At 43.0% G+C, this 25,912-nt stretch overlaps 1 protein-coding gene across 1 annotated transcript in view; it reads right to left on the bottom strand.

Moving 5' to 3' along the window:
- Positions 1-25,912, bottom strand: part of FER1L6 (fer-1 like family member 6) — a 174,623-nt gene that overhangs the window by 62,679 nt on the left and 86,032 nt on the right. The window contains exons 20-24 of the mRNA XM_079901955.1: positions 22,635-22,725; positions 18,900-19,019; positions 17,253-17,405; positions 9,500-9,677; positions 5,024-5,148 (exon numbers count right to left, since the gene is read on the bottom strand). Coding sequence (XP_079758081.1) covers positions 5,024-5,148; positions 9,500-9,677; positions 17,253-17,405; positions 18,900-19,019; positions 22,635-22,725 — 667 coding nt within the window. The remainder of the gene's footprint in view (positions 1-5,023; positions 5,149-9,499; positions 9,678-17,252; positions 17,406-18,899; positions 19,020-22,634; positions 22,726-25,912) is intronic.

A 25,912-nucleotide genomic window follows, 5' to 3' on the forward strand; every position in this document is an offset into this window, starting at 1 on the left:
ACCAATGGACAGATCATCCAAACAGAAAATTAATAAGGAAACACAAGCTTTAAATGACACAATAGACCAGATAGATCTAATTGATATTTATAGAACATTCCACCTAAAAGTGGCAGAATACACTTTCTTCTCAAGTGCACATGCAACATCCTCCAGGATAGATCACATCTTGGGTCACAATCAAGCCTTGGAAAATTTAAGAAAATTGAAATCATATCAAGCATCTTTTCTGACCACAATGCTATGAGATTGGAAATCAACTACAGGAAAAAAATTGTAAAAAACACAAATACATGGAGGTTAAACAGTGCACTACTAAATAACCAAGAGATCACTAAAGAAATCAAAGAAGAAATTTAAAAAATACATAGAAACAAATGACAATGAAAACACAACAACCCAAAACCTATGGGACACAGCAAAAGCAGTTCTAAGAGGGAAGTTTATAGCAATACAATCTCACCTCAAGAAACAAGAAAAATCTCAAATAAACAATCTAAGCCTACACTTAAAACAACTAGAGAAAGAGAAGAAAACCCAGTCAGTAGAAGGAAAGAAATCATAAATATCAGAGCAGAAATAAATGAAATAGAAATGAAGAAAATAAACAAAGATCAATACAATTAAAAGGTGATTCTTTGAGAAGATAAACAAAATTGATAAACCCTTAGCCAGACTCATCAAGAAAAAAAGGGAGAGGATGCAAATCAATAAAATTAGAAACGAAAAAGGAGTAATCACAACTGACACTGCAGAAATACAAAGGATTACAAGAGACTACTACAAACAACTATATGCCAATAAAATGGACAACCACGAAGAAATGGACAAATTCTTGGAAATGTACAATTTTGAAAGACTGAACCAGGAAGAATTAGAAAATATAAACAGACCTATCCAAGTAATGAAATTGAAACCATAATTAAAGATTTTCCAAGGAACAAAAGTTCAGGACCAGATGGCTTCACAGGTGAATTCTATCAAACATTTACAGACGAACTAACACCCATCCTTCTCAAACTCTTCCAAAAAATTGCAGAGGGAGAAACATTCCCAAATTCATTCTATGAAGCCACCATCATCCTGATACCAAAACCAGAAAAAGATATTACAAAAAAAGAAAATTATAGGGGCTTCCCTGGTGGCGCAGTGGTTGAGAGTCCACCTGCCGATGCAGGGGACACGGGTTCGTGTCCCGGTCCAGGAAGATCCCACATGCCGCAGAGCGGCTAGGCCCATGAGCCATGGCCGCTGAGCCTGCATGTCCGGAGCCTGTGCTTCGCAACGGGAGAGGCCACTACAGTGAGAGACCCGTGTACCACACACACAAAAAAAGAAAATTATAGACCAATATCACTGATGAACATAGATGCAAAAATCCTGAACAAAATACTAGCAAACAGAATCCAGCAGCACATTAAAAGGATCATACACCATGATCAAGTGGGACTTATCCCAGGGATGCAAGGATTCTCCAATATACACAAATCAATCAATGTGATACACCACATTAACAAATTAAGGAATAAAAACCATATGATCATCTCAATAGATGCAGAAAAAGCTTCTGACAAAATTCAACACTGATTTCTGATAAAAACTCTCCAGAAAATGGGCATAGAGGGAACCTACCTCAACATAATAAAGGCCATATATGACAAACCCACAGCAAGCATCATACTCAATGTTGAAAAACTGAAAGCATTTACACCAGGATCAGGAACAAGACAAGGATGTCCACTCTCACCACTCTATTCAACATAGTTTTGGAAGTCCTATTCATAGCAATCAGAGAAGAAAAAGAAATAAAAGGAATACAAATTGAAAAAGAAGAAGTAAACCTGTCACTATTTGCCAATGACATGATACTCTACATAGGAAATTCTAAAGAGGCCACCAGAAAACTACTAGAACTAATCAATGAATTTTTTAAGGTTGCAGGATACAAAATTAATGCACAGAAATCTCTGGCATTCTTACACACCAACAATGAAAAATCAGAAAGAGAAATTAAGGAAACAGTCCCATTTACCACTGCAACAAAAAGAATAAAATACCTAGGAATAAACCTGCCTAAGGAGGCAAAAGACTTGTATTCAGAAAACTATAAGACACTGATGAAAGAAATCAAAGATGATATAAACAGATGGAGAAATATACCATGTTCTTGGATTGGAAGAATCAATATCATGAAAATGACTCTACTACCCAAAGCAATCTACAGATTCATTGCAATCCCTATCAAACTACCAATGGCATTCTTCACAGAATTAGAACAAAAAATCTTACAATTCGTATGGAAGCACAAAAGAACCCGAATAGCCAAAGCAATCTTGAGAAAGAGAAACGGAGTTGGAGGAATCAGGCTCCCCAACTTCAAATTATACCTCAAAGCTACAGTAATCAAGACAGTATGGTACTGGCACAAAAATAAGAATATAGATCAATGGTACAGGATACAATGCCCAGAGATAAACCCACGCACATATGGGCACCTAATTTACGACAAAGGAGGCAAGAACGTACAATGCAGAAAAGACAGCCTCTTCAATAAGTGATGCTGGAAAAACTGGACAGCTACATGTAAAAGAATGAAATTAGAACACTCCCTAACACCATACACAAAAATAAACTCCAAATGGATTAAAGACTTAAATGTAAGACCAGACACTATAAAACTTTTAGACTAAAACATAGGAAAAACACTCTTTGACATAAACCACAGCAAGATCTTTTTCGACCCACCTCCTAGAGTAACAGAAATAAAAACAAATGGGACTTAATTAAACTTAAAAGCTTTTGCACAGCAAAGGAAATCATAAACAAGACAAAAAGACAACCCTCAGAATGGGAGAAAATATTTGCAAATGAAACAGACAAAGGATTAATCTCCAAAATATACAAACAACTCATGGATCTCAATATCAAAAAACCAAACAGTCCAGTTAAAAAATGGGTGGAAGACCTAAATAGACATTTCACCAAGGAAGACATACAGATGGCCAAGAGGCACATGAAAAGCTGCTCAACATCACTAATTATTAGAGAAATGCAAATCAAAACTACAGTGAGGTATCACCTCACACCAGTCAGAATGGCCATTATCAAAAAAGCTAGAAACAATAAATGCTGGAAAGGATGTGGTGAAAATGGAACCATCCTGCACTGTTGGTGGGAATGTAAATTGATACAGCCACTATGGAGAACAGTATGGAGGTTCCTTAAAAAACTGAAAATAGAACTAGCATATGACCCAGCAATCCCACTACTGGGCATATACCCTGAGAAAACCATAAAGAGACATGCACCACAATGTTCACTGCAGCACTATTTACAACAACCAGGACATGGAACCAACCTAAATGTCCACTGACAGATGAATGGATAAAGAAGATGTGGCACATTTATACAATGGAATATTACTCAGCCATAAAAAGAAATGAAACTGAGTTATTTGTAGTGAAGTGGATGGACCTAGAGTCTGTCATACAAAGTGAAGTTAAGTCAGAAAGAGAAAAACAAATACCGTATGCTAACACATATATATGGAATCTAAAAAAAAAATGGTACTGATGAACCTAGTTTCAGGGCAGGAATAAAGAGGAAGACATAGAGAATGGACTTGATGACATGGGGTGGGAGGACGAAGCTGGGGCGAAGTGAGAGTAGCATCGACATATATACACTACGGAATGTAAAATAGTTGGCTGGTGGGAAGCAGCCGCATAGCACAGGAAGATCAGCTCGGTGCTTTGCGATGACCTAGAGGGGTGGGATAGGGAGGGTGGGAGGAAGGCTCAAGAGGGAGGAGATATGGGGACATGTGTATGCATATGGCTGATTCACTTTGTTGTGCAACAGAAACTAACATGGTATTGTGAAGCAATTATACTCCAGTAAAGTTCTATTAAAAAAAAAAAAAGAGCAGCGTCTGGTCCCCCAGCTCCCCCGAGCCCAGCATGGGACCTGGCACAGAGCAAGCGCTCCACGCGTGCTGGTGAAATTGACAAGATGCTAGCTCACGTTATGCTCTCAACCTGAGTGTCATCAATCAAAACACCACCTCCCAGGTCACGGCCTCACTTTGGGGAGAAATGTCAGTCCTCTTAACGTCAGCCAATGTAATGGCCACTACTCATCAATCTCTTTGTACACTTAACTTTTTGCTTCTTCTCAACAGCCCTATTTTAAGAAGACGTACTGAGGTTTAGTGAGTAAAGGCAGCTAGAGAGTAGATGAGGTACAACATGAGGTCAGGTCTCTTTGTGTCTTAATTCTGTCCTAACTCCCAGAGGTGGGCAAATCCTTTACGGAGCTTCCCTCCCTCAGAACAGTGAATCCTCAGAGAACAGAGTAAATCCTTAGAGAATACGATCTAATGAGAAAAGCAGCCTATTGGATGTGCGCTCATGAGGGCCCCTTTTCACATGTCCGCACTCAATGTACAGGAAAGGGAGAAAGCCAAGGAAACAGGTATAGATCCATCTCCTTTAATCCTCACAGCGTCTGTCTGGAAGTAGTATTTTCCAGAGACACTGAATCACACAGGTGTTAAAAGTGCGCAAAGTCCCCCGGCTAGAAGTACAAAGTCTAGGGCTTCCTGACTGCAGAGCAGGAAAGCTTTCCTCCCCACCAAGACCCCTCAGCAAAGACTGCACCAGAAGCCTCGTGCAAGTTGTCTGAGCTGTTTGTTCATCCCACTGAGCTTGGCATTGTGCCCATCACTCCAGCAGGTGCTCTGGGTGCCAGATCCCGTTCTCCCTCACCCCTCTTTTCCTCCCTCCCTTCCTTCAACTCCGTTACTTGCCCTCTTGGCTTCACGACAACAGATCACATTGGATCAGCAGACCTTCCCAATGTCTGGCCTGCCTTGTGCCCATGCTTTTGAGTCTGAAACCCTGAAACACCTACACACCCAGAGACACAAGTATTTGCAACGTGCCCCTGTTTTTTTCTTTCCTGGGGTTCTGCTGTGGCTCGGCTGTGGGCTGCGGGGAGAAAGCAAGTGGGCTCCCCTGGTTACCTTCGTGGTCTGGCAGTGGGAAAGGAATGTGACCTTGGCAAAAGGGTCTGAAAGTCCGTTGCTGTCGGCTGCGATGAGGCCCCGGGCTTGGTACATGTGAGCTCTCAGCTGGAAGACATGCCGGTCTGTGGACAAATAACGGGAAGGGGTGGCATTAGCAGGCTTCCGAGGAACAGTGAGTGCGAGTGGGTGTCTGTGTGTGATGCTCACCTGTGGGTGTTTCCGGAGACAGACAAAGGAGACCACAGGCACTGAAGGCCTCTTAGACCAAAATGGACACAGGGAAGATGGGGGAAGAGGTCACGTTCATGGGCACTTTGGAGCCAGGCGTTCTCCTTGGTGCATTCACCACACTGTGGGATTTAATCTTCATAACGAAACAACCCCGTGACATATATATCATTATCTTCATTTTACAGATGAGGGAAATGGTTCCTAAAAAGGCTAAAATACATTTCCAAGTTTTCAGAGCTAACTAATTCCAGAGCCTGGATTTCATTTCCGTCAGATTCCAAAATCCAAATCTCTTCCTAAAATACCACATTTTAAAAATCTATATGCAAAACGGCATCAGACTCACAGACATAGAAAACAAACTTGTGGCTACCAAAGGGGAGAGGGGTGGGGGGAGGGATAAATTAGGGGTATGTGATGAACGGATACAGACTACTATGTATGAAATAGATAAGCAACAGGATATATTGTACAGCACAAGGAATTATAGCCATTATTTTGTAATAACTTATAATGGAGTATAATCTGTAAAAATACTGAATCACTGTGCTGTACACCTGAAAATGATATCATATTGTAAGTCAATGACACTTCAATAAAAAATTTAAAAATACCACATTTCACCTCTTAGTAAAACCTCCTGTTTCCAAGGGTGTGTGTGTATAAGAAAGGGGGACATTTCTTCATTTTTGCTTCCATAAACTCAGTTCATCCATCCATCCATTCTGCCATTCAGCCAGCCAATGTCATTTTGAGCACCTATAGTATACCAGGCACAGTTCTGGCCTCTGAGGATTCTGAAGCAGCTAAGACAGCCCCTGACCTTGGGGAGCTCCAGGGACGGGGCAGAAGATAAGCAAGTGCCCCAATCCCAGTGACAGGAGCCAGAGCTAAGTGTCCTGCAGGAGATACAGGCAGAGGGCATGGGAGGTTAAAGGCAGGAGTGAGCACACCTGGTTGACGGGATGGGAGGCAGAGACAGGGCTGCAGGTGGGGCAGACCCGGGTTCAGTGGGGGAACCCCAAAGAAGAGTTGAGTTAATCATATGCCTTGTTTCATGGACTTTATGATCCTTGGCCCTTGCCTGGTCCCTCTTGCTTTTTATATTCATTTGTTCCCTTTTACCCTCTTTTAAAAAAAAATTATTTTGTTCATGGATCATGCCTTTGGTGTTGTATCTAAAACATCATTGCCACACTTAAAATCATCTTGGTTTTCTCCTATATTATCTTCTAGGAGTCTTATAGTTTTGCATTTTGTATTTAGGTTTATGATCCATTTTGAGTTAACTTTTGCAAATGTCGTAAGTTCGATGTCTAGATTTATAGTTTTGCATGTGTGTGTCCAGTTGTTCCAGCACCATTTGTTGAAAAGACTATGCTTGCTCCATTGTATTGCCTTCGCTTGTTTGTCAAAGATCAACTGAATATATTTATGTAGGTTTATTTCTGGGCTTTCTATTGTGTTCCACTGACCTATTTGTCTATTCTTTTGCTAATACTGCACTGTCTTGATGATTGTAGCTTTAGAGTAAGTCGTGATGTCGGGTAGTGTCAGTCTTCCAACTTTGTTCTTCTTAGTATTGTGTTGACTCTTCCGGGTTTCTGCCTCTCCACATGAACATTAGAATCAGTTTGTTGATATCCACAAAACAACTTGCTGGGATTTTAATTGAGATTGCATTGAATCAAGAAAAACACTAAGCAACAGAACTATCTATTTAAAATTGGAACAAGGAGATAAAAGCTTGGATAAGTTACAGAGGTAAATCCTCATCTTTCACAATGAGTAGTTATGTGTTAAATGTAAAATCAAGAAATAGTGATATAAACATATCATGTAGAATAAAGGGAGATAAATACCTTAACAAAAACTGTTAAAAGTGTTTTTCCCTTTTACCCTCGTACCCAAGAGAGCTCCTTAAAAGGGTGACAGTTAACAAAGGAACATTCAGCAGAGGGTTGAGGAATTTCCTGACCAGGGTATGTCAAGAGAGCCCACGCTCTCTAAGCGTTCCTTAACACACTGCATAAGTGGGCAAATTTCTCAGCTGGGAGTGAACTTGAGAATAGCTCATTCCCTGAGATCATCCACAAGCTGTCCCTGAAGTGAGTCACCCCAGAATTTTAGCAGAGCTCCCAATACAACCACATAGGCAGGACACTGCACACCTCCAGGGGTCGCCATTGACTTGGTCTAGGTTTTTGTTTTTCTGAAACCTTGAGTCTTACCAGCTCTGTTCCTTAGACTAGTAAAGCCAGCTTCCTCTTTGCTCCCATACTTTGGCCCATCTCTGTGCTGCGGCTCACTTTCCACGTGTGGTTATTAGAGACACGTCTGATTGCCCCCATTGGAGGGCCAGGATCACCTCTCCCATCACTCCTCATTCCCCACTAGTTTTCCCACCGTACCTTCCATATGCAGGTGCAAGCTAATTATTGGTTGAATGGATATGTTCTGAAGCATAAAATGAACGAAGAAAGGAAATTCTCCAGGAGGTGTGGAAGGCAGCCAAAGCCATTAATGTCAGGGCACAGCCGAGCAAGTTTATTAGGTCATTCCATGAAAAGAACATGCTGCAGAGGGTCAGAAAGCTTTGGAAAAAGCCTTTCCTCTCCTCTGAATCGTTAGTAGCTGGGACAGCAAATATGTCCAGGTACCTTGGGTCTCTAGAGATAGTGTCTATAGAAATAAAAAGGTAACTTGATGTGGGTGTTTTCACCCAAAGATGAAAACTCTAAAGACAGGATAGAAAGCAGTGGAAATAAAGAAGAGTTTGGAGACAGTTTGTTCCATCATTTACTAGTTGTGTGATCTTGGGCAATTTCTAAACACTTCCAATACATCCTTTCTCCACCTGTAGAATGAAGAAACCACCCAAGGTTGGTGTGAGAAATAAATCAAATCCTATGTGTAAAGTGTATGGCACAATGCTTGGCATATGGTAGGGGTTGTGCATTTTTCAAAGAGACAGAGCTGAGTTTTCCTTGTTCTTACGCATTGATATTGGGCATGGAAACCACGAGCTGAACCATTGGATAAATATCTCTAGAACTCTGTCTTTAAGTATTGAGCCATTTAGGTTCCACTGGCAGTCAAGTTCAGTCAACATCAGAGGAGCCTTGTGCAACACGGGAAACCTGGATTTGTAGACAGTCCTCCAGTGTTTCAGACACTGGCTCAATTCAAAACTCAAAACTGTTCTACCCTATCTGAATTCAGCAGCAAGGATCATGCAAATTGAAGCAATGTGGAAACAGAAAGCAAAATGCAACTGTAAGGCATTAATGCTTAGAATAAAGTTCAAAATTATATGGAAATGGAAATATGATGGCACTCATAGCAAATACCTACGTAGAAGAGAGGATTACATAAACCATGCTGAACTGCTAAAAGTAGCCAACCCAAGAACCAAGCTAGAGAAACATGAGTGACCCCAATGATACCAGTTTCTACTGAGTCATTACTGCGAAATGTAAACGGCTGCTCTTTATGGGTCAAAACCCCAATGCCATGTAAAAGGAAATCTGCTTTAATTCCACAGGTCCTATGAGCACAAGAACTTACTGATGTCGCTTTAAAAGACATCTTTTGCTTTATTATTTTTTAAATTGTATTTATTTTTGGCTGCATTGGGTCTTCGTTGCTGCATGCGGGCTTTCTCTAGTTGTGGCGAGCAGGGGCTACTCTCTGTTGCAGTGTGTGGGCTTCTCATCGTGGTGGCTTCTCTTCTTGCAGAGCACAGGCTCTAGGCACACAGGCTTCAGTAATTGTAACACGTGGGCTAAGTAGTTGTGGCTCGTGGGCTCTGGAGCACAGGCTCAATAGTTGTGGCGCACAGGCTTAGTTGCTCTGCGGCATGTGGGATCTTCGCGGACCAGGGATCGAACCCGTGTCCCCTGCATTGGCAGGCGGATTCTTAACCACTGCACCACCAGGGAAGCCCCAAAAAAGACATCTTTTGCTTTAAATGCAAACTCAATCTATATAGTCTGCTAACAAAGAAGCTCATATTGCATTCTCTCCATTAACAGAAAAATATAAATATTTATTCCAGATGTTTAATAACTTCACTTTATTCTTTAGATGGGACATTGGAAGGTCAGAAAGAAAACTTAGAAACTGTATTAAAAGAGGCAAATAAGTTGATCCTAAAATAATGTGCAAACAGCTCATGAATGCCACCCCTCAGAAGCCCACCAGACACATCTTATGACCCTCTTGGCCCAGTGGGCATCATACCTTGGTAGAGCAGGTTAGCTGGGGGTTTACTGATGCCAGCCCCTTCGGAGAACATTTCTGCTTCATAGCCTGCTGGTAAGTTGTTCAAAATGGCACTAGAGTGTCTGGTGGAGCCCAGCCACATGTACACGTCAATTTTTGCTTGCATCGACCAACCAGCCGGCTGTTTTCCAGGAAGCTGGGGAAAGGTTACAAGGAAGAGACCCCCTCATTAGTAGAAGCCATTGTGGGCCTCACTCTCTGAGAAAAGAGGTCCTTCCCTGGGGCTCCTATTAAAATGAGACCAATGACCCCAGTTGCCACGATGCACAGTTTTAGAGGAGGATCCAGGTTTAATGGGGCCTGAAGCTCAAACAGGCCCTGTGTGATCATTTAAACCTAACAGGTAGGTATGGTTATTACCCATTTTACAGATGAGAAAACTCAGGCTCAGAGAGGCTAAATAAGTTCCTAAGATCACTCAGATTTTAAGTGACGGAGCCAGGACTCGAACCAGGGGAGATGATACCAGATGTGGGCTCTGGACTCTGAACGCCCACAGCCTGCTTCTCCCCACACTGAGTTGAAATACCCCTTCCCAGAACTTCCAATTGCCTTGAGTTCCAACCACAGCCTCTGCCTCTTTGCTTTGCTCAGGAGAACTCGAATTCTTCTTCCATAGGTCAGGCCCCCGTGGGCTTCAGGGCATCTACCTGCCCTACCACGTTGTTTCTTCCTGCTAGACACCTCTCATCCCTTCACCCCTCCCTCACGCAGTGTGGTTTCAAATTCCCTTGCTACCCTGCTTTCCCTCCTTTGAATGTACTCGGATTTGTATTTATATTTATGTTTGTTTGAATTTGTGTTTATGTGTGCAGTAGTGTGTGTGTGGCGTGTGGGTGCGTGCGTTCTCAACATGTGAAGGGCACAACTCAATGCAGAGCGGCTCCTTTATTTCTCCGTCACCAGGATTAGGGGACTCCTCACCCCCATCTAAGGAACCTCAGGCCCCAGACTTGTCTGGGTGCAGGATTTCTGGCAAGGCTTTCGCTCGGAAAGTGGCCACCTCTCCAGATTTCGTCGACTCTTCTAAGTGCCTCTTCTTAGTGTTTCCTAGGATTTCCCATCAATGCACAATTCCCCTTTCTTCTGCACCACTTCTTTTCCATGGAGAATCACAAAATCCCACTGGGAGAGGCTACCACTTGCTCTGACAATTTCCCAGGCACCCGTGGAAAGCCCCAGAACCCCAAACTGTGCCTGGTTCTTGGCCTGCCTTCCTGTCTTGCTCTGTGAGTTCCCCAAGAGGACTGTGAGCAACTCAGTTCAGCTACTACCAAGTGCCACCAGACCTTGCTGAGGGAGTGGGGCCAGAAGGGCCTCACAATGACTGCGACACAGTCCTGGGCTTCCCTTCCAAGAGCTCACATCTAGACAGGGAGGCCGACTTGCATTCACTTACTCAAATGCAAGGTCAAGTGTAAGAGAGAAGATGCCACAGGACCAGAGGAGAAGCAGGTATATCCATCCTTTCTTTAATACTCACATATTCCAGTAGGCTTTAATAAGTACTTTGGAGTTGGACTCGTAGAGAAGGCATCCCAGGAGGAGGGAAGTGCCTGAACAGAGATACAGAGGCAGGAGCTAACTGTGGTGATTAGGGCTGACGTTTAGTGAGCGCTTACTTGGTGCCAGGGACAGATTTGCTAAGAGCTTTCAGCAGAGAAAAAGCTGGAACAGAGAATGACACAGATGAGGCTGCAGAATCCTGCTGAGTATACGGAGGAGTTTAGATTTTATTCTTTAGGGAATAGGATGCCATTATTTATTCAGCTTTAAAAAAACAACTAAGGGGGGGCTTCCCTGGTGGCGCAGCAGTTGAGAGTCCGCCTGCTGATGCAGGGGACACGGGTTCGTGCCCCGGTCCGGGAAGATCCCACATGCCGCGGAGCGGCTGGGCCTGTGAGCCATGGCCGCTGAGCCTGCGCGTCCGGAGCCTGTGCTCTGCAGCGGGAGAGGCCACAACAGTGAGAGGCCCGCGTAACGCAAAAACAAAACAAAACAAAACAAAAACAACTAAGGGGGCTTCCCTGCTGGTTCAGTGGTTAAGAATCCGCCTGACAATGCAGGGGACACCGGTTCGAGCCCTGGTCCAGGAAGATCCCACATGCTGCGGAGCAACTAAGCCCGTGAGCCACAACTACTGAGCCCACGTGCCACAACTACTGAAGCCCGCACGCCTAGAGCCTGTGCACCACAACAAGAGAAACCTCCACAATGATAAGCCCACGCACCTCAACGAAGAGTAGCCCCAGCTCGCCACAACTAGAGAAAGCCCACGCGCAGCAACGAAGACCCGATGCAGTCAAAAAAAAAAAAAAATGTGATACTTCCAAAAAATTTTAAAAAAAGAAACAACTAAGGTCATTTTGCTGTTAGTAAAGACAACCAGTCTGCAACTCATCATTTTAAAAATTATAATAAGACAAAACACCCTCAATTCATCACTTCCACAATAATAATGAAAATAGCTAAAATGCATTGAGCACTTGTTCAATCAAACAAATAGCTATTGAGAGCCTAAGGTTATTTTGTTGTAATAAAAGCAATCCCTCTGCCATCTGTATACATCCCGAGGACATCAATTCACAAAGGCAGGATTTTTGACTGTCATATCACAGTGATGTCCCCAGTGCCTAAAATAGTACTTGGCACTCAGGATGCACTCGGAAAATATTTGTTGAATTATTTATTTCTTTTTCTAATAATAATATTTTACATGTGCTGAGCACTTACATTGTCCCAGGCCCTGGTCTAATGTTCCTCCCTACACACAGAACGGCCTATTACTTGCATACTATTAACAAGCAATAGGTTATCATTCATCTTCATGACGACTGTAAAATAAATTCTTTCATTATGTGTATTTTAAAGATGAAGAAGTGGAGGTTCAGAGAGGTTGAGACAATTGTCCAATGTCACAAAGCCAGGCAGGGATAGAGCCAAGACTCAACCCTGCTCTACCTGGCTCCAGAGCCCATCCTCTTGGCCCAAGCTCCTCGTACAGTGGTACGTGTACCCGTGCATGTGAACTGCTGGGGCATCTGGTTTAAATATAAATTCTGACTCAGCGGGTGTGGGGTAGGATTTGAGATTTCTCCCTGTTGGTGCTTATCCTGCTGGTCTATGGACCACAGTTTTAAGTGTTTGAGTAGCAAGACTCTTAACTATGCTGTGTTGCCCCCAAGCAGGTCCAATATCCTTTGCTTCTTAAAGTAAAACAAAAACACAAAACGTCCTTCATCTCTACTGCTATGAAAACAACCTGTATATGTGAATTCATGGCTAGAAACCAAAACTCAGCTAACATCTTGTGAAAACGTTATACAAGGACCATGGCTGCATGCCTAAAGTTTGCCGTTTATACATCTTTTTAAAAATACACACCTTGAAATTGTTTGCAAGACAATGCAGTCTCTCACTTAGGAATCCAAGTTGGGACTCACGCACCATCACTGAGCACCTTCCTAGGTGCTCGCAGAAACAACAACCCACGTTTCACTTCACGTGCATTTCCAGCCTCAGCTGTCTTCCCTGCCTTCCCCTCCCCCGCTCTCCCCTTGCTCTCATGTGCTCCTGAAGCCTGACCAACCAGAGCAACTTCTTTCCTTTTAAGAATAGCATGGCAGGGCAGGGAGGGAAAGAGAGAGAGAGAGAGAGAAAAAAAAAAAAAAAATTAAAGAATGCAAAATTGCGTCAAAAAAGTATGATCACCAATATGTAAAAACTGCACGAGACAGAACGCTAAAGTCTTAGCCTCTCCTGTAACCCACCCACCTCCCCTCCGGGGTCCTGGTGAAATGCCAGCGGTCTTACAAAAGAAGGGAAATCTTGGCCAGTCAGAAAAAGGAGAGAAAGATGGTCATTCACACAAACTGTGTTGAAGTTGGTCCATCAATATTAGTGTGGGAAAGGTGTGTTTGCCTTGTAGAGACTTCACTTTGAGGCAGGACCTGGAAGGTGTCTGCAGCTACCACTTTCTGCTGCATCCTAGGGAAGGCTGGATGGAAACCTGGAGGCCTGAGAGGAAGAGTCTGGACTCAGGGCTGTGGAGCAGAAGCCAGGATAGAGGTGGAAACGAGACTGAGGAGTGGCGGACTCAGCACTGAGAGGTGACTCAAGAGAAAAAAGAAGATTGGGCCGCTGCATCCATCTCCCACAGGAAGAGTTTCCTTTTAGAATGAATGTCCTTTTCTGAGACTGAAGGGGGAGAATTCTGCTTTTCTGGATGGTGGATTAGGCTGAGCTCAGCAAATTCTGTTGCAGCATTTTTAGTAACATTATGAATATATTTAGATTAGAGAGAAATAAAGATCCTGGAACAGGGACCATGAAAACCTGATTGCCGTTCCAGATTTACTATTACCTAGCCATGTGACTTCAGGTGAGGCAGTTTTGTTTCCTTTAGATTAATTAATATTCCCTCAACCTGGGCCCCCTAGGCATAGCAGTTTCCTAAAATTTGTAAATAGCTATTCTAGATGAATAAGGTTGACAAGCATGGGTCATAGAAGATGATTCCTGACTGCAGGACGTTGACTTTTCCACTGGGTGACGGGCACTGAAACTCCAAGAGGGGGATACAACGGCAGCCTCTAAACGTGTTTGAACACAGGGTGTTTATGGTGCCACTCAAAGGACAGCTGTTCTGTGCAACAAACTTTGAGGCGACTCTGGAAAAAATCTAGAGATCTGAGAGATTTACATTCTGTGCTTTGCCTCACTGCACTTTCTAATTCCCCGTTAAGAAACCGGAGTGAGCAGCAGGTGGGTGAATCCTTTGTCTCCCTGAAGCAGCTCTTGCTTTTTTCAGATTCACCAATTCAGTGCAGAGAAACAGGGCCTAAAGGGAGGTGGCCGGAGGGAGTTAAAAGCAGGGGTAACAAACGTAAGGTAGATAGCTAGTGGGAAGCAGCCGCATAGCACAGGGAGATCAGCTCGGTGCTTTGTGACCGCCTGGAGGGGTGGGATAGGGAGGGTGGGAGGGAGGGAGACGCAAGAGGGAAGAGATATGGGAGAAAAAAAAAAAAAAAAAAGCAGGGGTAACAATCAGAACTGGAATGAAAATAGTTTTCATCTTATCAAGATGTTTCATCATGTCAGGACAATCAAACAACATGTTCAACATTTACAAAGCTATCACCCAAAGCAATCCCAATGACAAAAGGAAAATCCAGATAAAGAAGTAAGCCAAGGCCACAGGGCAAAGGTCCTGAATTCCCAGTTAGGTCTATTCTCTGGCTTTAGTTGACAGTTGTTCTCTGTTCTAATTTTAAATAATTCTGGGATACATCAAAATATTTAGGAAGGAATAACTTTATGCTGGTTTTCTCTTATTTTTAGCACAGGGCTTTCTGAAATGATTTGCTATTTTTAAGACAGGTGTTTCTTTCAACCCCAGAATTCCTTGGAATGAGAAAGCTGAAGAAATATTTGTGGTGAATAACTAGGGTGAGTTTTTCTTTTTCAGTTACAGTTTTACAGAGGTGGGTTTAAAAATCCTTTTGTACATATGACAGAAAATATTGGGTTGGCCAAAAAGTTCATTCGGGGTTTTCCATAGCATCTAACATACAGAACCACAAACACTTCCCTGGATGTGAAGGGGGCACACAATGCCAGAAATGTCCCCTAGATGTTGGATTTCCTTTTGTTTGAATGCCAACATTTATTGCGTGATGACCCCGGCGGACGTACACTCTGTGTTCTTTTACGTGCAGTTATCCACTTAATCCTCAACATCACATCCCTATTTGAAGGATGAAGAACAGGAGACACAGAGATGTTACGTAACATTCCCCAAGTCATACAGCTCCTAAATATTAGCCCTGGAATTCACTAAGAGATAAAATTGTATTCCCCTCAAATGCATATGTTGAAGTCCCAACCTCTAGTACCTTAGAATATGACCTTATTTGGAAATAGGGTCATTATAGACAAGAGTTAACATGAGCTCAATCTGGAGTAGGATTCTTATAAAAAGGACATCATAGGAAAGGAGACATGCACACAGGGAGAACATGATAAAAAGATTGGAGTTATGCTCCCACAAGCCAAGGAGCTACCAGAAGCTAGAAGAGATGCTTCCCCAGCACCTTCAGAGGGAGCACGGCCCTGCCAATCCCTTTGTGTCAGCTTTCCAGCCTTCAAAACTGGGAGATAATAAACTTCTGTGGTTTAAGCCACACGGTAGCACTTTGTTACAACAGCCCTAGTAAACGAATACAAATTCCAACCCAGATTCACCTTATTTCAAAGCTCAAGTATTAAACCAGTACCCTGTAATGCCTCTTCTATCTGCCCCCCATAACAATCACATCAACAGTAGACTCTAGCCATTGGATGCGCTTTGAGGCTGTCTAATCTAGCTGCCCACTGCCATATTCATACCAAGGGGAGAAAGAACACATTGTGGACCTCCATTTAGGGAACTATTTCCCTGTAATGTCTCTCGTGGGGCCCAGTTCTAGCCTCTGGAAACACACACGTGTGCGCGCGCACACACACACAATCATCCCACCATCCACGTGGAAGCCCTACGAACACAAAATCTCTATCATGCTGTCAAATCTCTCTTCTAGTTAAGCATTGTCATCTCCTCACCTATTCTTCACATGGCATGGTTTTGAGCCTTCTCATCCTCCTTCTAAGGTAGTGGAAGAATAATTATGTTGTAGCAAATAATCAGAACTCAGATTGGCAGGACAGCCCACTGTGAGTTGGGAAAGTTAATCAGTCAAATCACACACTCTTGTTGCCAGCCATTGGTGAGTGTTAAGCTTTTGGACCAGTCTTTCTCCATGTTTGCTCAAATTCTCTCCTGGGATAGAAATGTCTTTGTAGTAGAGGTAAAAATACCCAGGGTCTCCAGGAAAGGCTCAAATCTTGATTTAAAGACAGTAGGATCTATCCAGAGATTGTGCCTATGAGCCTGTGTTCATGAATGGTGCAGGGACCCAAGATGAAAAGACTATCATATCTTTACAGTGTAAAGCCGCCAGGAATCCTGAACTAGCAGTTCTGTGGAAGAGCAACCTCTCCTCTTGTAATTTTCTTTGAAGTCTATTTTTAAAATATAGATGAACTCGTGTAAAATGATGCCATAGATACATTACTCAAGAGAAAAGTAGAGAGGAAACTAATAGAAAAAATGTTCATTCTTCTTAGTAATCAAAGAAGTAAAAATTAAAATAACCTTAAGATATCTGCACTAGATTTTTAAAAAAACACCTTATATGTCTCTGGTGACATAGTTATCGGAAAATTGGAAAATATTCAGCCCTAGGATGGTCTCCTTGAATCAAGAGGGGGCAAGATGTTCTAGTTGTCCTCAGACTTTTGAAAGTCTTAGCGTCAAGTCAGAGATCTGGACACACACTAGGAATGCCGTGCAACCCAGGAAAAACAGAGGTTCCCATCCTTGAGTCAAAAATAGTACAGACTGTGACCTTTGATGAAATACCAGAAATTCCATGGGGAAGGGCGTGTCCCTGGGCCGGGAGCCTGAGCAAGAGCCCCTCCCCTTGGTGAATGAAGGCTGAGCAGAGAGGAGCAGGGAGGAGTCTCTTCCCTCTCAGCAATGATGCATGGGGCTCCCTGAGAAATTGGCCTAGAAGCCAGGAGCCAGCTCTTCCCTTGCCATCTGGGACCCATTCATAAAAAAGACAATAAAAAGAGTCTGATCAGAAAAAAAAAAAAAATAGTACAGACTTACTTTGAGGAAGTGAGTTTTGATCTTCCCGCAGTGTTGACCCATCTGCTTCCTGATGGGGGAATAGAGCAAGTCCTTGGCGGCGATGCGGGCATATGCCACCCTCCTGCTGTTGCTCAGCATCCAGATGAGGATGTCAGGGATGGTGTGCTGTGGCTGTGGAGAAGGAGGGGATGGATCTGAGAGGTGGGTGTTTACACAGCACCCCCAGGGTTCTCCTATCCTGCACCAGCACCCCTTCTGCACAACAAGTTCTGTGACTTAAACTTTCTGGGTACTGAAACACCTGTGCAACCGAGCAAGTTAAGCGTGTCTTCTTTGAGAAAGTCTTAGGTCACGGAAGCCCCATACGCCCAACTGCTTATCATGCTTTGACAATATGCAAGTCGGACCCATGACTTGGCATCTCTGGTGGCCTATTTTTCTCCATCTGCAGAACAAACATTTGCTCCTCCTTCCCATGGAGTTTTTCTTTGCAATCTTGTAATCATGATTTGGCTTCCAGCATTGGACCTCTTAAGAGCCAGGTAACATTTCCAGAACATTCAAATGAAACACCAAAAACAAAAATCCATGAATGTCTTTGGATGTCTTTCCATCCGCTCTGAAGGAAGGAAAAACAATTTTACAAGGGATTTTATACCTAAAATATAATTGCTAAGTATTTTCGCTCCATTATAGGTGTTTATTCAGGAGCAACTGCACTCAATTGCACAGAAAATTAGACTTTAAAGTTGAGCTAATCAAGATAAGAATTGCAGAATTCCCTGCCAAGAGGCCCATTATGTTGTGAGTGTTTGAAATGCACATTGCTGAGCCAGTATAGCTTCCAAAACAAAAGGGAGGCATATTGTCATAAACTAGGCTTTGACATTCTCAGACTGGAAGCAGATACTTCTTCTAACCCCGTAATCCTCTAGTGTAATTGGTACCCTAAGAAGGCATCCCTTCTCTCTTGACATGGAAACAGAGACATCCTTGTGGAGGTTCTCTGGCCACACGGTCAGTCAGTCACAGACCTAGTTTGAACCTTCTGGGTGCTTATTAAAATTCCTGCATTCCAAAGTGACTATCTCACAGCTTGTTTGTTATGCCTCCAGGGAATAATGAATTTGCAACAGGAAAAAAAGCTTTCAAGGACAACAGAAGTAGTAAATCTGTACCTCACCCTGAAAACTTCCACCACAAAACCTAGTATTTAACAGAAGCAAATACGAGGACTTTTTTTAGATCATTCTGGTAGTCACCAGAAGATATTGCTTACAATTAACTTTAAAATGAGAAGCTGTTTTAACTTTTACTGGACATGAGTTTCAATTTGCTTGCAGTTAAAAACCTATCAAAGATCCCATGTTTATTTTGACTTTTCTTGATCCTATTAAGGAGTGTGCTTTATTATTATTATTATTTAGGAATGTGCTTTTTATTTCGGCTGAATACTCAGGCTTCGTGAAAAAATCAATAAAGCCGTACATGTTTGGCTTAATTTAAAACCCCCTCCTTCACCCTTCAAGCGAATGGTACCTGCTCAGCTCAGCAGGGCTTGAGAGAAAACACTGCTCATCTTTCATTCTTATCAAACATTCAAGCCCCACTGGGAAGATATTCGGTCTCATCTTCCAAATGACCTTTGCCTTTAGAGTTGATTACCTCATCCACAAGAAAGCGGATTTTTTCCACAAAGTTTTGGGCTGCCTGGATCATTTCATCAAGAGATAACTTTTTCTTCTGCTGCTGAGTGAGCCCCTTGGCCTCCTGGGCTATGGCCTCCTAAAACAAAACAAGAGTCGGTGTAGATCTTTCTAGAAATCTGGTTAGCGAGCACAGTCCTGTTGCTGGAGATTCCTGAAAGTGCTTGTAAGTTCCATGCTGAGACACTCATGAGGGCTGTTTCAGGCTCTGCTATGGGGCACGCTGCCCATTAACAGCAATTTGGTAGGACTATGGGGACAGTGAATATTATCTCAGTTTCATTTGACAGACGAGAAGCTGAGGCCCAGAGAAGCCAGAGGTTTGTCACAGGTCCCATAGCTCTTTAGTCAAGACCTGAATCTAGGCTTCCTGATACTGGCAACAACAACAGCTAAAATAGACTGAGCTCTTACTCTGCACGGGGCAATGTTATAGCTGCTGTATTAACCCTTAGGACTCCTCACAGCGACCTTACGGGGTAGGTACTATCATTCCCATTTTACAGCAGAGGAAATAGAGTCATGCAGCTACAGAGAGGCAGAGCTGGACTTGACCCCCTGCTGAGTCCAGAGGCCATGTCCTTCATCACTGCTCTCACCACCTCTCCCCGGAGGCACAGTAGATGCTTCCAGACCAAGTTGGCATCATTGGAGAGAGGCACCAGGGAGATCTGTGTGTGTGGTTGGAACATCTAAAAGTGTTTATTTTGATTCATTCATTCAGCCTGCATTCATGTTCTTAGGGGAAAAAAAAACCAAACACTTTGCAGTGATTTCTAAGGCCCTGCATGAGTGGGTCCTGCCCACTGGCTGCTTCATCTTGGAGTGCTTCACTCACTGGGCCTCAGGCACACTGGTCCTCAGGAGGTCCTAAAACACGCCCAGCTCCCTCCTCAAGACTGGGATGCTTAAGGTTCCTCTTGACCACATGTTCTCCCTAGACTCTGCATGGCTGGTTTCTCCTCAGGCCTCCACTGCCATGATACCACTGTCATATATTCTCCCACATTTTCCCAATCACCATGGCCTTTTAAAATGCCCTTCATTAAAAAAAAAAAAAATGCCCTTCATAATCATAACCTGTAATCGTTTTTATTTACTTTTTGTTATCTATCGTCTGTCTTCCCCACTCAAATGTTAACTTTGCAAGGACAGGGGGCCCCTCGGTCTTGTTCTTACCTTGAATACTGAGAGTCTGGTGGAGTTCCTGGCACATAGCGGGTGTTAAATAAATGTTTGTGAAATGAACAGACCAGTCAATAAATTCCTCAAGAACAAGCACCAAGTACTGACAGCCTTGTGTCTCCAGCACCCAGCACAGGGCCTGGCACCGAAGAAGCCCTCTGATTAGAGGACCTGAATACCTGCTATGCACCAGGCACTATCCCAGGAGCCAAGGCCTGGGACAAGAGGAGGACTCAAGCTTCCTTTCCTTGAGACTCTGACAGTTGGTGAGGTGAAAGCAATATATGCAAATAACTAAAATGTGTAATGCATCATGGGACCAGAGGGGCCAAAGCCAGGTTTTATGGATAATACGATATTTGTGCTGAGCAAACAATGCATTGAATTCATCAGATGATAAGAAGAAAAAGTACAGTCCAGTTGGAAGGAACAATTACATATGAAGGCACGTAATCAGTGAGGGTTCAGAATCGTTGGCACATAGATACATGGGAAGGGAGCAACGAGAGACAAGGCTGGGAGACTAGGCTGGGACAAGACGGTGAACAGCCCTGTATATCGTGCACAGAGGAATTTGGCCTTTATCTTATGAACAACTGGGAGACTCCAATCTTTTGTTTTTAATAAATTTATTTATTTATGGCTGTGTTGGGTCTTTGTTGCTGCGCGCAGGCTTTCTCTAGTTGCAGTGAGCAGGGGCTACTCTTTGTTGCGGTGCGTGGGCTTCTCACTGCAGAGCACGGGCTCTAGGCGCGCGGGCTTCAGTAGTTGTGGCGCACGGGCTTAATTGCTCCGCGGCATGTGGGATCTTCCCTGACAAGGGCTCAAACCCGTGTCTCCTGCATTGGCAGGCGGATTCTTAACCACTGAGCCACCAGGGAAGCCCTCCAGTGTTTTTTTTAATCAAGAGAGATCTAAGCAGATTTGTGTTTTGGAGACCATTCTGGCTGTGGTACGGAAGGTGGACTAGGGGAAGATGACTGTGATAGCCCTGGCCAGAGACGCTAAAGCACTCGGGTTAGGCAGTGGTCCTGGGGATGAAGAATGGAGTGAGTGCCAGAGTCTTTAAGGGCCGGGGTCTCAACCTGGCCTGGGGTCAAAATGACCGTTTAGTGTGAGGTATAGCAGGGGTCCCCAACCCCCGGGCTGTAGACCGGTAGCGGTCCGCGGCCTGTTAGGCACCGGGCCGCACAGCAGGAGGTGGGCGGCAGGCGAACGAGTGAAGCTGCATCTGCCTTTCCCTGTCGCTCCCATTACCGCCTGAACCACTCCCACTGCCCCCCCCCTCCCGCCCCCATCTGTGGAAAAATCCTGTCCACGAAAGTGGTCCCTGGTGCCAAAAAGGTTGGGGACCGCTGAGGTACAGGATTCAAAGTTGATTCTTAAGCTTCTGATTGGAGCAACAAGTGAGGCTGGTGGTACAAATACAGGACAGGGAACAAGCTTCGGTGGGCAGATGATGGGCTGAGTGGGATACGCTGAGTCAGAGGTGCTATGAGGCAAGCAGTGGACGTGTCCACCCAGAGGCTGGAAATGCGGAGAGAGAGCTGGGCCACTGCAAAGCACGGAAGTCTTGGGCTTGTTCAGGACAAGGACTGTCGGACACAGGAAACGAGAGAGCTGTGCGGGCTATCTGTGGAGGACGGGCACCGCAGAGACAGTCAGAGGTGCTGAGGAAGACATTCAGTAGGAAGCAGATCTTACATACGGTGGGAATCTGGCCTCCTTGGAGTAGAGGAGGACACAAAACTTCATTTATTGTTCTGGAAAGCAGGATGAGTCAAGTGTTCAGAGACGCGGGCTTTAGTCTCTGGCGTATGATTAACCAGCTGTGACCCTTAAATAAAATCAATTTAACCTCTGTGGGCCTCATTCACATCTTTAAAAATGTCCCTGGCCAAACACTGAGTAATTTTATTTTGCAGAATTATCATGGCCTCAAACAAGACGTCCCTTGGTGCCATTGCTGGAACTGAAGTTTCAGGAGAGATAATCAGGGTCTGACTTGGTCTGGCGTTTCTCAGTCGTCACTCGTTCAATAGCGACCGAACATCTCTAAGGCACTCAGCACTGTGCAGGGTCTCTAGGGCACAGAGAGGTACCAGCCACTGCCCTGCCCTCAGGTAGTGCTCACAGCTTTTCACACAATTCATAATGGGAGGACACCAGGAGAGGTAGTTATGTCTTTTTGTCTCTCAGCTTAGGAGGCAGAAGGTTAAGTGAAAGAGTCCACAGCCTTTGACAAAATACAAACGTCAAGAAAATGAACAAGTCCTACATCAGAATAGAACATAGGGCTGGTGGGCTTCTAGCTCATTCTTGTAAACATTCAGTAAATGCTAGTTCCTCTCCAACTCACTCATCTATTTATTCCCTTCCCATTCTTCTATATCACACAACTGTAGAACTTTATCCTCATGTGCTCTATGACCTATGCTTCATCCATGAGGTTTATTTTTAAAGCACACGTTTTAGTTCTTTGCAAAAGTATAAATAGATTTTCACATACCAGCTCCTGCCAACAGAGCGTAAGTCGTTTCTTATCTAAATTGGTTTGGTTCAACATCTTGGGTTTCTTTTCCACTTCAGAGATAAAGGCACTATAAGAGAATAACAATTTTGAAACCTACTTAGTGAAAATTCATTTATATAATTCCAGAGATTTGCAAGTATACTTTCTGCAATACAATAGGAAAGTTGATGAAGCCACAGAACCAAGATTTTTCATTTTGGATTAAGCAGTAAGGCACTAACTTTTCTATGAGACAAAATGCGAATGGGAAATAGTGCCAGGCCTCACATTAGTTTTGGGGATGTTTGTTTTTCTACTTTCTTTCAGTATATACCTATTGTGATTCCTATCCAAGTTCATAATAGCAAACACAAAATAATGCAGTTTTCCTTTATCTTACAAATTTAACACACACCAAAATGTTCCTGAAAATTGTATGTAGAGCAAATATTTTAGACTCAAAACTGGGCTATGTCTTCACATTTTTAAAACTAAACAAAGGATTGAATAGTAACGTTTTGAGGGATGAAGTTAAAAATGTGTTCAAAAGGAAAATGGTAATGGTTATAAATGCAATTGAAGAAGAAACAGAAATGACTTTAAATTTGGGGAAATAAGATATTCCCTCATCAGCAATAAATTAAAATCGATACCATTTTCACTTACTAAAAACCAGGTAATATTCAAGGTTGATAATATTCAAAGGGAAATAGTCACTCTCCTCTATTATGATAGGAGAGTGTTAATTATTATAATGTTTAAGAGGTTATTTGACAGCATCTATCAAAATTTAAATGTCCATATAATTTGATCCAAAAATTATACTAGAATTCTACCCTTCAAAAATAACTGAAGATTCTTGCAAAAATACGTTTACATAGTAATGTTTATTGTAGCATTGTTTATAGTAGCAAAATAAATCAGAACAACTTAAATATAAGGGACTAGTTAAATACTACATGATACATATCTCGTGATTGAACACTGGGGATGAGTATTAGGTGCTACTGGAGAAAGATACCAGTGATACATTGCTGAGTGAAAAAGCAATCTGCTGAACAAAGTGTGTGACGTTTATGAAGAAATAGAGTATTTTTATGAATGTGTGTGTTTGCAAATGCACAGAAAAAAAGGAAGACAAATCGAACTCTTCTCTCTGAGTGGGACTGGAGAGAGAGTTGAGAACACTTTTCCTTTATACATCCTGCATTTTGTTGTTGTTGAAGATGAGCATGTAGTATTTCTGTGATGAAAAGAATCAATTACAAAAGAACAAAAGGGGCATCTAAGATGACACACCTCCCAGGGAGGGGTCCCACACCAGAGCCCTGCCTGCTGGTAACTGGAAACTTCAATCAGAAATTCTCTTTGGACATACTAGTCATCGCATTTTCTCTTCATTTTTAAAAAGAATAAAAAGGAGTCTATTTTGAGGAGGGAGTCTTGGTGCCACCTGTCTCCCTTTCTTTCCTAGAGGCAGAAGGAATCCATGCCACTCCCAGAATGGATCACCTCTAGGAAACATTATGGATGCTTCTAATCTCTCTCCCTTCCTCACAGGGGGAGAAGTAACTTATTTCCCCATCAGAATGGGGGTAGATGACTTTGGCACGTGATTCTGTCCATTCCTCATCTTTCAGACCCCGCCCACTGCGAGCTGTGGGTGGCCTCCTCACCTGTACACAGCAGGTGGCCTGTCCCTTCTGGGGGGGAAGCCCCAAAGTCCAACTGCTCAACCTCAAACAGCTGGGGGGACCACAAAGTCTCCTTGACCTCAGGTACAAACTTTTTACTCAAATCCAGGTTTACCAAATATAAAATGAACGTTTGATCTCTGTCTGACCCTCATGAATATTTTTTTCAGTTGGCTTTAAACTTGAAGAGAAAAGGGAATAATTATCACTTCCAAGTAACCCCTAATAGAGAAAAGTTATTCAGCTATTAATTTGCCCACAATTTCTAAAAATATGACCATGAAGCTTTTAAGGATGCTTCAAGGGATTTGCAGGTGACACTTAGCTCACAGCAGGAGTAGCACTGATATATATTGCTTCTATATGAAACACAGAAAAGAAAGAAAGAGAGAAAAAACTACATATTTATTTCTTTGCTTTCTTTTTTTTAAGTAAAAAAGGCTTGGGTAGTTGAGAGATTAGGAAAGACGAAACTTACAAAGCTGAACACGAGAATCTATTAATTTTTTTCTCTCCATCACATGAATAGCCATTCCTTTTCCATTGATTCTATTATAACAAATTCTCATTATTGCTCACGTCTTGACCCAATTCATCAGGTTGTTTCCTTATGGGGAAGGCAGCCTCTAAGATGGCCCCAATGATCTCCACCTCCTATTCTTCTTGCCATTGTGCAATTCATCCCCTTTGAATGTGCACTGGTCCTAGTGACTTGCTTCTAACAGAAGACATCAAGACTGATGGGATGTCACGTCCAAGATTAGGTTATAAAAGACCGTGATGTCCGTCTTATTGGCATGTTCTCTCTGACTCCTCTTTCTTACTCATTCTGATGCAGTCAGCTGCCATGTTGTGAGAGGTAGCTTGGAGAGGCTCACATGGCAAGGAATTGAGGATGACCTCCAAACAACAGCTAGCAGGGAACTGGAGTCCTCAATCATCCTCAATCCAACAGCTCATGAAGAACTGAATTCTGCAAATGTCCGTATGAGTGATCTGGGAAGTGAGTCCTTCCCAGTTGAGCCCTGAGGTAACTGTAGCCTTAGTCAATGCCTTGACTGCAGCCTGGGAGAGGTCCTGAGCCAAGGACCCAGCTAAGCCACACCTGCATTCATAACCCAAGAAATTGTGAAATAATAAATATGTGTAAGCCACTAAATTTGAGGGTTATTGTTACTCTGTAATAGATAACTAATACACCCTGTTTTTTCATCTTTTATTATATTGTCTACCTCCTGGAATAAAAGTCATTAATTGGTGCTTATTAATGTAGTATATAAAAATTCTATTAAATAGCATTTGATATAATTTATCCATCTACTTGCCAAATAGTTGTTGAGTACCTATCAGATGCAAAGAGCCATGCTGGACACTGACACTACCAGCATTTTTCTTGTTTCATAAAATGTCTCTGCAGTCTTTCTTTTCTTCTCTTTTCCTTTTTTTTCCCCCCTTTGCTTTATGTTTTAGTTAAGTGTCAGGAAGCAGTAGTGAGCCCACAGTTGCAGCTAAATTACTGAACAAAATTAAGATGGATATAACACTATTCAATGCCCATATGAATGCATGTAAAATCGACCA

This window comes from Stenella coeruleoalba, assembly GCF_951394435.1.
Source record: "Stenella coeruleoalba genome assembly, chromosome: 17".
NCBI lineage: Eukaryota > Metazoa > Chordata > Mammalia > Artiodactyla > Delphinidae > Stenella > Stenella coeruleoalba.